Raw genomic sequence first — 14,237 nt, 5'->3', positions numbered from 1 at the left:
TTTTAATTCTCTTTTATTTGACACCACTCGAGATACAAAAAGGACCCAAAGTATGAATATTGACCCAGGTCTTATGAGGAGTGTTACCACCCAGTGGGGATTTTTTTTTATATAGGGCCTATTCTTTACTTTGTCCTCTTTTTTTTTTTTCTTTTTTCAAGCTTGGGCAGACATTCGATTGGAAATGCCCCTGAATGTGAAGTCCTTGATTTTCGAGACTCGTTCTTCGATTTAGGGACACAAGTTGCGCGGATGAAGATGACTCCATTCAAGAGGAAGGGAAGAACAGACATCAGACTAGTAGGCCCCTACTATAGAAATCACCTCAACTCGCTGAAAATCCTTGTGATTAACTTCCAAAGCATCATGAATAAAGTGGCTGAAGTGGAAGCATTAATCCAGGAATATAACCCCCTGACATCATACAGGGTACAGAGACGTGGCTCTCTCCAGACATACAGAACTCTGAGTTTCTTCAAAGCAATTACATTGCCTACAGGAAAGACAGGAAGGTGACAGGCATGGGGTGTTCTTTTTTGCTTGTAAAAGTGACCTTATAGTCACGCATAGAACCGAGTTTGACTCTGAATGTGAATTATTGTGGAGCCAAGTGGAAGTAAAGGGAAGGAGAAACCTACTGTTGGGCACCTACTACAAGCCCCACCACAACGACATGGACGCAGTTAAAGGTCTCCAAAATTCACTTGCAACCATCAGTTCCAAACATAAAGAGTTTTACATTATTCTGAGTGGCGATGCAAATCAACCAAATGTTAACTGAATAAACCAGACCGTTATTCCAGACAGTTATGCTTCAAAGGAGGTAGCTGAAGAACTCCTTGACACAGTCTTTGAAAATGGGCTGGACCAGGTGGTTCACAAACCAACTAGGGGAGATAACATACTTGACGTGGTTTGGACAAACAACAAAGGAATTATTAAGACCGTTGATGTAGTACCTGGTATGAGTGATCACAGCGTGGTATTACTTGAATTGGATTTAGCTTGAAAAAGAAATCCACCCGCAGAATCTACCTGAAAAACAAAGCTGGCGAAGACGAAATTAAAGAGGACCTGACTCATTTCCAAGAAACTTACGAGAAACTGACTGGGTCAACTGTCCAAGAGAAATGGGATGCCATTGAGAATCAAATCAAATCAAGTCATGGACAAACATGTTCCATCAAAAATGGCCTCTAACAGGCACAGTCTGCCTTGGTTCACGAGGGAGCACAGAAGGTTGTGTATAGAAAGAAACAAATGGCCTACAACAAGGCAAAGTGTTCTGGAAAATCAACCGACTGGGAGAAGTACAAACTTTGCTCGAAAGAGAGGGACCATGTTAAAGATTACATTGAAAGCTGTCTTAAGGACAATACCAAAGAATTCTGGTCATTTATCAAGAAGCTTCGCCAGGATGGAGGAGGAGTACCAGATCTCAAAGAACAACAAAATCCTTAGCACGAACAAAGGGAATTAAGGCTGAGTCGCTCAGCGACCAATTCAGCAGTGTTTTCACTACGGAGGATTCTACTATACCAAATCTTGCCAGTAGCACCATTCCTCCCATCAAGAAGCTGATCATACGAGAAGAAGGGTACTCAAGCAACTTCAGAACCTTAATCCAAATAAGGCATCTGGGCCTGACGGCATTCCAACATGGCTACTCAAGATGGCGGCGACGGAATTGACACCGATATTCACCAAATTTTTCCAAGAGACCCTTGATAAAGGGGAGATTCCACATCAACGGGGTGAAGCCAACGTCAGTGCAATCTACAAAAGGGTGAAAAATCAAAGCCTGAAAACTACAGGCCTGTCTCATTGACCAGCGTTCCGTGCAAGGTGATGGAGCACATCATCCATTCTCATGTAATGGGACACTTGGAACAGAACAGTATTCTTGTTGACAAGCAGCATGGGTTCCGTGCAAAGCACTCGACGGAAACTCAACTTATCCTGACATTAAATGACCTGACCAAGAGCATCGAAAGAGGTGACGTCACGCATATGGCCATCTCAGACTTCGCCAAAGCGTTCGACAAAGTGCCACATCAACGCCTCCTCAAGAAACTTGAGCATTATGGCATCAGGGGTGACATTCACAAATGGGTAACAAACTTCCTTACTAGACGTACACAGAGAGTGGTCTGTGAAGGGACACCTTCAGAGCTGAAAAATGTGACTTCGGGTTCCACAAGGCACAGTCACTGGACCATTGTGGTTCAATGACCTTCCTGCAAACCTCACAAGTACAGCAAGGTTGTTTGCAGATGATTGTGTGCTTTATACATGTAGCAGTTCACCTGAGGAGCTGACAGTCTTGCAAGACGACCTGACAAAACTTCAGGAGTGGCAAGACAAATGGGGCATGAAATTCAATCCCAGCAAGTGCTCTGTTATGCATATGCAGATCACCCTCAAGAAAGAAAGACCGCAGATGAACTCACATTCTGTGGAGAAGAACTCAATGAAGTGACTAGCCATCCATATTTAGGAGTTCAAATCGACAATCGTCTTCAGTGGAAGGGGCACATCAAGATGGCAGCCTCAAAAGCAAGCAGGATCCTGGGCTTCCTTAAGAGAAACATCTGGTTTGCATCACAGGAAACTAAAGTAGCAGCATATACAGCGCTGGTTAGACCCGTACGGTATTAGAATATACTTCCTGTGTATGGGATCCATACAGAAGAGGAGATAAGTCCAGCGGAAAGCAGCCAGATTGCTTGAAAGACTACGAGCAGCGCAGCAGTGTAACAAAAATGCTGGAGAAACGTGAGTGTAAGACCTTAGAAGACCGACGCAGAACAAACAGACTGACCATGATGTACAAAATCATGAACGACTTGGTCGCAATCGACAGGGACGACATGATCACCATGTCAACGGAAACCAGAACCAGGGGTAGTCACCAACATAAAATCCTCAAGATGCAAGGAACAAAGGACATCTATTTGAACTCCTTCCTCCCTCGCACTGTGACAGACTGGAACAAGCTCCAGGGGGACACCACTTCAGCAGCCACACTTGATATCTTCAAAAATAGAGTCCAAAAGTAATTTAGGTACATGTAGTCATATCAATATCAGCTTGAGCAGCATCAAAGTTGGCGAAAGTACAGCAAGACTGAACCTGCCGACTTAACCAAGACAAGACAAGACAAGACACCACTGGGGGTAATACCTTCTTGGCATTTTGAGATATGAAGACACCACTCGGGGGGGGGGGTAATACCTTCTTGGCATTTTGAGATATGAAGAGGAACCAAAATATGAATATTGACCCAGGTCTTATGAAGAATTTCACCCTCGGTTGGGAAATTGTTTTTATTATATTCCTTACATTAATTTTTTTATCACTTTCATTTGACACCACTCGGTAGACTTCTCCGTAGTCCACTTGCCAATTGTGCACTACTCTGGCTATTACATTTAAGCTTAAAACTCTGATTTAATTAATGAGTGCACAATTGATAGATTTTCACAACTGATCTTTTCAGTCACCGTACGTCCTCTGTTTGTTGGATAATAAACTGGCAGATTCTAAAATTAGAATTGTTCAGTATTGAAGTGTCATTATAATTATGCCATTATGATATGTTGCATTCAATAATATAAGCCTACGTAGGGCCTATACTTTACTTTTACTGTCACAAATATAATTATATAGCCTAAACTTTTTCATAACCATTTTATACTAGTATTTTGATGTAGGCCTACTAAATATCAGTATAATTTCGAGTTCAACTGAATGCGTTCATCATAATTAATAACATTTTTATTTATCAAAAATCGACTATGGCATAGTCTAACCACTCGGGGGTCATACCTTTTTTGCATTTTGAGATATGAATAGGACCCATATGGATATTGACCCGGGTCTTATGATGAGTGTCACCCCCGGGCGGGGAAATATTTCTATTGTAATTATTATTCTTTACTTTCTTCTTTTTCATTTGACACACTTGGGGTCATACCCTTGTGGCATTTCAAAATATGTCCATTTCAGACCAAAAGGTAGAATCAGTAAGTAACGTTAATAAGTTAGTAAGCAAGTAACATTACTATTATAGGCTGATACCATTTTACGCTACCTCCTCACAGTTGAACCATAAATATCTGAACGCACAATGTTCTAATATCTGTGGTTGTGATAAACAAGACTACAGGAGCATGGGCAAAAAAAAAAAAAATAGTTTCATGCCTCTCCCCCCGCCTTGTCACTTTCTGGGATCAGTCCATATTTTTCCTTCAATTTTCCGTTTTAATATACTAAAATAGTAAAATGTTAATGCTAATAAACTAGTTTATTAATTAGCATGAATCCCGCAAGTGCTGTTTTTTTTTGGAACTCTAAAACTCCTCATAATAAGTACAAAAGGGTCTCATCATTTTCCTAGCAGATGCTGAAAACTGCTCGCAATGTCAATTTTACGTGAAAAATGCTGTATTTTGCACAATTTAGCACACACATACTCACCCCCACACACACAACACCCTTCCTGCTCCCTTTCCAAAAAGGTATGGACATGAAACGAATGTCAATTTTATGTGGCCATATCACAGAGCTGTATAAGACAGATTAAGGGGGTACTATACCCATTGATTTATTTTTTTTTGCATTTTGTGAAGAAATTACAAAAAAAAAGTTAACAAAGTGGTATGCAAAATGACGGGGCTAATCTTCTTGTTTTATTGGTGGCATCGGTATCAATGTAGCTTACATGCTTTTAAAGGTAGAAGCCAAAAGGTGGTACATCACTGATGTTTTAAATTCACTTCATTTTGGACAGCTTACTATCAACGGATTTCGTTAAAGTTTTGGAATGGGAATAGGGTATAAGTGGTTCCTGATTTCTTTTATGACTTCATGAACTTGGTGCTCCACACCTATCAAAAAACGAACTGGTTAAAATGCTTCTATTTACAATGTTGAGCTATATTTTGTATTTTTAACTTGCGACATTATTTCACTGAAACTTAATTAAGCCATAGGTAACAGGTTACCACAACCATGCAGCAATGTTGAAAAAATTGTATTTCTTGTCACCTATACCACCATATTTAGGTCTTTTTCCGTAAGCTTCAGTTTTGTGATTTTGGTAACTATTTTATATTTATTTGTCCAATCCATCTCAACTACAGGCATGAGACTGCACTTTCCTAAAAAAACCTGAAAAAACTGAAAATGCGCGTGAAATTGGGCAAAAAGTACCAAAAACAGGCTGAAATTAAATAAAGTTGCGGAAATTTTGACTATAAAAAAAACTGAATTCAGTTTTTAAACTGAAAATTCTCATGCCTGCAACTAGGCAATCTAAATTGTACTCACCATTTACATCCCAAGGTATTTTAGTATATCCACCTTGCACTTTTCAATATCCAGTAAAAGACAGAATATCAAAATTTACGCCTCATTAGGATATCACAGACTCTCACATGTATTCAAAATGGATGCTTAAATTTGACCTGAACCAAGTGACCTATAACCTGACCTATGATGACCTCTTTTTAAATCTCTTTTCCTAACAACACATTATAGAAGGTACATATAGTAATTAAATTGACTATGCATCCATTGGGTTAGAGTTTATTTAATTTATTCAGTGTTATTTTGTATGCACCGCCGCGCTGAATAAATTTTCTATAGAGAGTATAACAAAGGATTTAATGTATTCTACTCATGTACTCTACTTGAACATGTTGAATAGAATAAATTATGGTTTGTTATGAAACACACATCTGAGTTACTAGGATAAAGTTCAGGACATGCAGTGATGAACATACCCAGCAAACACAAAACGTTTTCGGCCGTGTGTCCTGAACTCGCCACCCTTAGCGTTACATGACAACTATTATGAATTTTTACACCAACCGGGTTTCTAATTAGATTATCTCCACAATCATCAACCCTAAACTAGCAAAAGTATACATTTATGGAAAGCTGAAGGCCTAAGCAATTCAAATATATACATTTCAACTCATTATACAGGGTGACCTACAAGTTATACAGGGTGGAATAAAAAAAGATTTTGATAAAAAATGGGCCACTCAATGCATTGCTTATTACCAACTTACAGTAATAAACTGGAAGTAAACAACATTCATTTGGTTAGAGGATATGGAGAGCCAACTGACTTTGGAAGAAACCAAAATCACAGCTGTTTGGTAATCTCAGAATATAGGGTGTCCCAAAGTAAGTTAGATTTTTTTACAATTCAACATATTTTGAACCTAAACATTTTCCCTCTAACCCATACAGAAAAAATATGTCCATATTTAGATTCCTCGTCAAATTTCCCTTCAGAAAATCTATACTTTGACTATGATAGGATAAGTAATTAAAATTTTACAGTAACTTTTAGATTTTGAAGACATCTGCATTACTTACTACAGTGTTTAATATGACAACGGGTAGTTTTGTATGGAAAAGTTTGTATTTTCTAGACTACACCAATCATAAATGATTAAAAACAATTAGTAGAATTGTTTAGCTGTGAGGCCATTAGTCTTTTAGATGCTAAATAGAGTCCAAATCCAATTTACAGCCTTTACAGAAGCAGATTACGCACTGAAAATACCAATCCCATAGAGTTTGTGTGTACCACATCCCCCACCACCACATCCCCCACCACCGCCACCCTGCCCATTCTGAATTCTATGAAGCACAGTGTCAGTATTAAAAATGTTCAAGTATTTCTTTTTACAGGGTTGAAAGTGCATTTTATTTAGCAATAAAATGAGACCACAGCATGACAATAACTTCTTGCTTGACAGAGATATCATCATTTGTTTTGAGTCGACTTTGGCAAAATGTAACGTCGCCACCTTTTTTTAACATCAATATTTTAACATAATGTTATTTAAGTATTGACACAATATTTGGCAAAAATGTTTGCAAAAATAGTTTACAATAACATTTTTTGAAAACATTTAAAAATATTGTTGCAGTGTGTATTCATACAAAACGTTTTAAAACGTTATCATGACCTTTATATAACCCGACATTGTAATGTTATTAAAACGTTTTTACCTAAACCAAGAGCCAAAATATAATTTATTTAAAACGTTTTTGTGTTTGCTGGGTATTTATGTACTTCATAAATTTGCAAGGAAAAAAGAAGAGGGGTACTGATGAAAATCAGGGTATTATACCCCCTTAAACAACAATGATCAACATGATGAAAGAAATAATTGAAATGTTAAAGAATTTATTGAATTTTTACACCAAGATATAAAGTATTGATTGCTAAAAAACTTTTTGGTTGGCCGTAAAGCGCTCCACAGATTTCCGAGTATTGTACGTACATATTGTACGCAACATATCTGTTATTTATCTATTGCCATTTATTTCAGTATGTTTAAGTTTAACGAATGTTTGATGACGAAAAATCGATAATATGTTACATGTAATATCTAGTAGAAATATATTATCGATTTTACGTCATCAAACATTCGTTAGAACTTAAACATTACTGGAAATAGAATGGCAATAGATTAAACAACGTAGATATGTTGCATACAATATTGCACGTACAATAAAAAGTCTGAATACTGCTTTAGTTAATCTATTAAATTAACCAATGCAGAGACCTGAATGAAACACCGACCACCACCCCGCCCACCCCCACCCACCGGAGCACACCCACGGGCGAGTTACCCACCCACCCTACGCCACTGGTTAAACACGACTAAGTTAACGGAATTACTTAGTTCTTCTGAGGAGGAGTGTACATCTAAGAAATAAATGTGAAATAGAACCTTTTTTTTTTTTTTTGAGAACCTTATCTCTTGAACCTCTCAAAAAGGGTCTTTAATTTGGAGAACCCTTAAAGGTTCTCTGAAGGACCGAAAACGGTACTGTATCACATTTTGGGGGCAATTTTTGAGTATAGTAGAAAAATTATAAATTTAATTATACCTAAATTAAAGCTCATCGCACAGATTAAAGAAGACTAAAGTAAAAAAAAGAGTAAAAAAACCCCAAAAAACCAGCCCTAAAAACCGCACGCGCATTCCGGCGCATTCACTTTGGGAAGGGTTTTGAGACGAACTATTAAATTAAGGTGACCTTATATATTTTGATGAGGAGGTGCAAGGGAGACCCCAGGGAGAAATAGGCCCTAAAGGAGAATTCCTACATGCTAATATGTAACAAAAAGAGAATGTCACAAAATAATGAACCAATTTGACATTATCGTTGATAACTCCTAGTCCTATAAAAAATAACTATAATAGCAAACACGGTAAAAAGAGCATAATGCGTCTGGATGTTTCGGGGTGGGGGGGGGGTGTTTCTTGTTATTTCATGTATAATTGAAAACTTGGCATCTTTGTCACTACCATAATATAGGCCTACATCAGAAAAGATAATACAAAAAGTGCTGGGGACAATGGGGGGGGGGGGGAGGAGAATTTTAGCTCCTGAGTCGAACATAATGAATTTTAGAGTTCATTCAGCGATTCTTCTTGCAGACTGTTTAAACTATTGCTGTTTAAGGGATGGGTTCATTAAAGTAGCGTTCTCCGAAAAGTTTTTCGATAAATTCATTAATTAAAAAAAAAGTAAAAATCTCAGTTTAATAAATAACGGTTAAAATGAAAGCCATTATTGGGGCCTAATTATCGTATCATTATAATAGGTCTGGCTCCAATGCAAGCATTTGTTTCGGTGTCCCAAATTCATAGTAAAATATGCTGACGCTATTTTTTACAAATCGCCTGGAATTGCATATTTAGGTTTTAGCGATTGCTGAAAAAAGACGGGTATATTTCTGAAAAGCGTTTCCGCTTGGAATGTAGATGCCTATTGTGGAGCTTAATGTCCGTGATTTTAATTTATAAGCTCTTTCATTGACAATTTGCAACGTCTTTTGCACACCATGCGGGTCGCCTGCTTGAATCCCGATATTTTAAAAATTATGGGTTTTTTTAACCAAACAACCAGCAAAAAGAGTTCTCTAAACTGTCCTCTTACCGCAGATAACATTAGATCGACTGTGCTATCGGTAGAATTTAAACTAGAATCAAAAGTGTTCGCCAAAGTCATGTAAATATGGACTATCGCGGAATATGGCGTTTTAGTAAAAAGTTGCATTTTTGCCAGGGATTATTCTGTTCTTGCTATGAAGAACATTATGAACTTACCTCAAACGTAGAACATAGTTGGCAAATATATTCCGGTTCGACTATGACTTATTCCAGATCCTTGATCTTTGCTATTGGCAAACTTATGAGCATATTTGTATTTTGTAAAATGGCGAAAATATTGCAAAACTGTCTACTCCACCAGCCATACTTTAACATCTAGTTACAACGTGTCATGCTGTCCTTTCCGATTTTGACAGAATGCCGTAAGCGTATTGGAATTCATATTCTGTCCTATTGATTTGAAACAATTGATTCGAACCAACGTCCTTGATTCTACGGTAATGTGTTCAGAAGTTTATGGATCTTGATCAATTGTGCAACAGCTGTGCTCAGTCTGTCGTATAATAAGCGTCTCTTTGTTATTTACATTAGATAAATGATTGGGAAATAAAGAGAGTTTATTATCGTGAGTTCTATATATGTTTTTGGTTTAGTTTATCACTATGCACAGCTCCAAGATATAATATATAGTGCGTTTTATTTTTTTTTAATTCATCCCATTATTTTGGCTTCAAATGGACATAAAACCATTTTTTACAGTTATTACTGATATTATTTCTTGACTTTTGGTAAACCGAAATAATAAACTATAAAACCATTAACTTATGGAATATATTTCCTATAAGGCGCGTGAAAGTCGATTCCGAGTTTATCGTCCCCGCCCGCGTCACTTTTTGGAAACCAAAAATACCCGTGTCAAATTTTCAAAAATGCCAAAATAATTCATTATTTCCAAAGTATCAGTGTTTTCACCAGTTTTAGCAATTGGAAACATATATTTTTGTTTGTAAAACATATATTCATAACTTGGAAGCAAAACCAGGCTCTTTTCTAACTTTCCTAGTCCTTACCCATATAAAAACATGTTTATAAATCACATGTATGAGTTTGGCTTTAAATCAACACGCATTTTATAGGTCAATAATGAAATCTGATGAAATAGTGAAAATGAAAAAGTCACCTCACCTGGAAAAAGGACGATAAACTCGGAATTGACTTTCATGGGCCTAATCTATACTGTCATGTTGGTGCAAAGTAGAGCATTTGAGATTGTTCATCAGGTGGTAAAAGTTGTTCCTGAGAGCATCTTAAGTCCCGCTGCCTTCAAATTTCAAGCCGTAACAGTATCAGAAATGTTGAATGATACCAGGCAGCTGTTAATTGCCTAACCCACCCCTCCCCCATAAACCCCGGGCCATAAACACAACACACGCATGCCCCTCACATCCACACACCTCGCTCTGCTTTCACTTTGCAATGGAGCTTATAACTCCCCATTAAGAACTCAGGAAATCATTTTGTATTCTTACATGTCAAAACTAAGCATAAGCCTGTCATTATCTTGCTATTCGGGGGAGCACTTCAATTATATGAGATCTACTAATGACGCCTACTAATTTCAAAAGACTATTCGGCAACATAATCAGTGATAAATATAATAAAAGTTGTAAATGAAACAATAAAAGCGTCTGAATCAGGATGACGATAGATCCAATGGGAAACAAGTGTGTGTGTGTGGGGGGTGGATGACAAACCATGTGATCTGGGTGATAGCGAAAGGGGGGTCTTAATTCAGTGATCCCAGCGAAAGTATAAAATGGTAAAACAAATTTAAATTGTATATAAAATGCCTAAAAGTGAAGGATAAATCATTAAAATTGTCATTAGATATTTTAAAACGTTTTGGCAAGAACCGAGGAAAGCAGCAGTATTGATAAAGTTTAAGCCCCGTTCAAATGCTGAGCCCTGTCCTATATTTTGTTAATCTTTTAAATCAGTTTATCTCCTCTTGGGATTGTTCTTCATTGCCAATGCCATGATTGCTTTTTATAGTCTGGTACAACAGTACTGTTATAATAGGTTTGACATATTTTGGATTTTAGTATATTTTGATGTTTTTCATAGTGCAATAGTATTTTGGTCAAATGAATATTTGCGTGCAATATGATGCTTTTCTGATCTAATACTTTTTTCCCTATAGATGCAATTTTTGATGTATTTTAAAATTTCTTAAAGTGTTTAATATTTTTAATATTTATATGTAGGCCTATGTTCAAATAAGTAATTTTACATGTAATTTGGCCGTTTGGCCACGATATGTGAAAAATAAAATACCGAATATAATAATAATATCTGATTTCTTTACATACTATGTACAGAAATTACAGATTCATGTAAAATAACTTATTTTGTCTTTAATACAGGGCTTAATGTTTGCACATCGAAACTAACAAAGGTGCTGGGCAAGGTGCTAAAATCGAAATTTTGCTGATTCATGGATTTCTACATTCTCCGGATGAAATTACTGAACAGGCTTTTTACAGCCCTACATAGGCCTACTACGCATCAGTCACCTTCGCCATCCTAGAAAATAACGCCACTGAGCTATTATGGAAGTCCCCCCGGACAAGACAAATTTCAATACCATTTAAAGCTCGAGGTACTTGCCCACTGAAGCATGATTAATAGCTGCTGGTATTGCATAATATTGTAAAGCGTTTTCTATCGGAAAAAATATAGCCTGGTCAGTACTAAAAGCGCAGAGTGATTTAAAAATATTACTATAGTCTGGTCAGTACTAAAAGCGCAGAGTGATTTTATTTATTGCATTTTTAATTAAAAGAACCACTTTTTAGGTAAGTTGCACAGCTGAACTTGTGATAGTATTGAGATACAACAATATCATGGTATAAACAAGAATATGTTCCTTTGGTAAAATTTCTATTGTCTCTACCCTTAAACCACTAACACGTATGAACATTCACTCGAAAATTATTATTTGTTCTTCTCCCGTTTTAGCGTACCAATATCAGAAAATATTACCAAAATATTCATAACGTAAGTTCCCGGGACTGGAAAGCGTACACGCAAGCACTGATGCATAGTGTAAAATGTGCTGGGGTTTTACAAAAAAAAGCCAAGCCAAGCCTCTCATTCGTTTTAACATGCATTTTCTTCGTCTTCAGTAAAACGATTTTGCAGGCTTAAAAATAAATAGCCTCACTGAGGCTCCCATGACGTGGCATATTATATCATGTATTCATTTAGCTACCGTATTATATTCAGCAGATGGTAATCGAAACTGGTAACTAGTGACATAAAGAAATTTGTAAATTCCTTGGTCTTGTTTAAGGAGAAGAAACATTTATTTGTTGTTATTTTCATTTTCCCTTTACTTTAAAGCCGGATGTTTATTCTCTATCAAAAACATATAAATTTGTAGGCTTTCAAATGTCGGAATGAAATGCGCGCAAATTGAAGTGGAGTAAATTACAAAATATCCAGGAAGTTGGACATATTGGGGTTTTAAAAAAACTGGAGTTGGAGTCGAGTGAGGTAGGAAGGGCTTAAATTAATGTTAGAAAGCTAGTTTGAACAGAAAAAAAAATTAAAGTAACGCACGCAGCAAAACATAAAAATTAAACGGTAGGCCTAGTAGCGAGTCACTTCATTTTTTCACAGAAGGTATAACTATTGAATGTGGCATTTATAAAAACGTTCAATGATGGGAAACTTGGTGGTCTGGTTCGTACATAAATATCGATTCTTTGCTCTATTGCACTTTTTTTTTACTTACCCATTTAAACAGTTTTTACTTTTTTCTCTTTCATGTGACACCACTCAGGGGGTCATAGGCCTACCTTCTTGGTATTTGGAAATATGTCCATTTTAGACCAAAAGGTTGCTGAGTAAGGAAGTGAGAAAGACTACGACCATATCATGGTTTAGCAAAAACTAAAGTAAAAAAAAAAAAAAAGAAAAAAAGAAGGGATTTGAGACGCACTTTTAAATCAAGATAGACTTATTAATTTTGATGAGGAGGTGCAATGGAGACAATTCCTTACATGCTTTCATGAAATAGGGCTATGTAACAAAAAGTGAATGGGGGGGGGGGTCAAGACCAATTGTAAGGGGGGGTGTAAACATTGACAAAAACGGTCCAAATTCAAAATGGGCTAAAAGTACAAAAAAGGCCTAACAACCTTAAATACCGGGCGGCCAACATGGGGGGGGGGGGGGCTTGGCTACGCCACTGCTCCTGAGTCGAACATAATTTGCATCTTAATAACAACTTTCATTTAGGCCTATCACTCATTGTTTTACCTATTCTTAAAAACAAAGTCATTTTATGTTTAGGGTTCATTCAGCGACTTTACTTGCAGATTCATTTAGGCCTACTAAGCAAAATAACGTCAAAGAAACTTACAGCACAGTGGCCTATGTAGGAAAAATGAGGCATATGCCTATTCATCATGCATAATTCAACTGAAATTTTGGGAATAAAAGTTTTTGTGGATATAGGTCTACTCAAACATTAAGAGGATAGGCCTACTAGAATCATAAAAATACTCCTGGTACACGCCCGGGGTACACGCGTTATGAAATGAACGTGCCCAGACCTATATATCCCGTATAGGCCCAGCTACATGCTATGCAACCCGACAAGATTTTTCTGTACTTAACGTATAGCGCGAATAGAGGGCGGTATGTTTCTGATGAAATGAACGTAAAATCGAGCGAAACGACTCAAACAAGCCGTACCCTAAACGAGCCGTAAGCCTATTATATGTCCCGTATGCTATGCTACAACACGACAGTTTCTCTGTACTTTTAAGGGATCTAGAATGAGCGTTTATGGCGTTTCGACAGTATTTTTTGTGGGACATGAGAGCACCTCAGACGTATCGAATTGCATTCTGAATACGTAGCATGTCTTTCTGATATCAAATAATTTTCATTTTTTGAAATTCACGATAGGCCTATAATACAAATTTTATGACAAATTATTAAAATTTGATAATTTGATATTTTTTTAATTTTTGATATATAACAGTCCTCGAAATAAATTTTATAAATCTAATGATATATTCTTACAGTGTATGTAGCTGGGAGGAAAAGCCGACGATCAATTGAAAATTTTGACCTTTTATATTGAAGATATGGATTTTTTCCCAAAAAGACCTTTTTTTTGGTGTTTTGGAAAAAAAATCCATATCTTCAATACGAAAGGTCAAAATTTTCAATTGATCGTCGGCTTTTCATCCCACCTACATACACTTTAAGTATAAATCATCAGATTTATAAAGT

General features: G+C 36.8%; 1 protein-coding gene across 1 annotated transcript; it reads left to right on the top strand.

The window, feature by feature from the left end:
* The first annotated feature begins 1,848 nt into the window (after nt 1-1,848).
* LOC140144397 (uncharacterized) lies at nt 1,849-2,232 on the top strand. The gene has a single exon (XM_072166209.1). It carries the CDS (start codon nt 1,849-1,851, stop codon nt 2,230-2,232), a length of 384 nt encoding a protein of 127 aa, XP_072022310.1.
* Nucleotides 2,233-14,237: the final 12,005 nt, after the last annotated feature.

The sequence above is a fragment of the Amphiura filiformis genome, unplaced genomic scaffold (assembly GCF_039555335.1).
Source record: "Amphiura filiformis unplaced genomic scaffold, Afil_fr2py scaffold_52, whole genome shotgun sequence".
Lineage (NCBI taxonomy): Eukaryota > Metazoa > Echinodermata > Ophiuroidea > Amphilepidida > Amphiuridae > Amphiura > Amphiura filiformis.
This window is presented reverse-complemented; position numbering and strand designations above follow the sequence as displayed.

What these genes read in the sequence shown, in the direction of transcription:
- LOC140144397 (XM_072166209.1), top strand. Translation starts at nt 1,849, where the DNA reads ATGGAGCACATCATCCATTCTCATGTAATGGGACACTTGGAACAGAAC.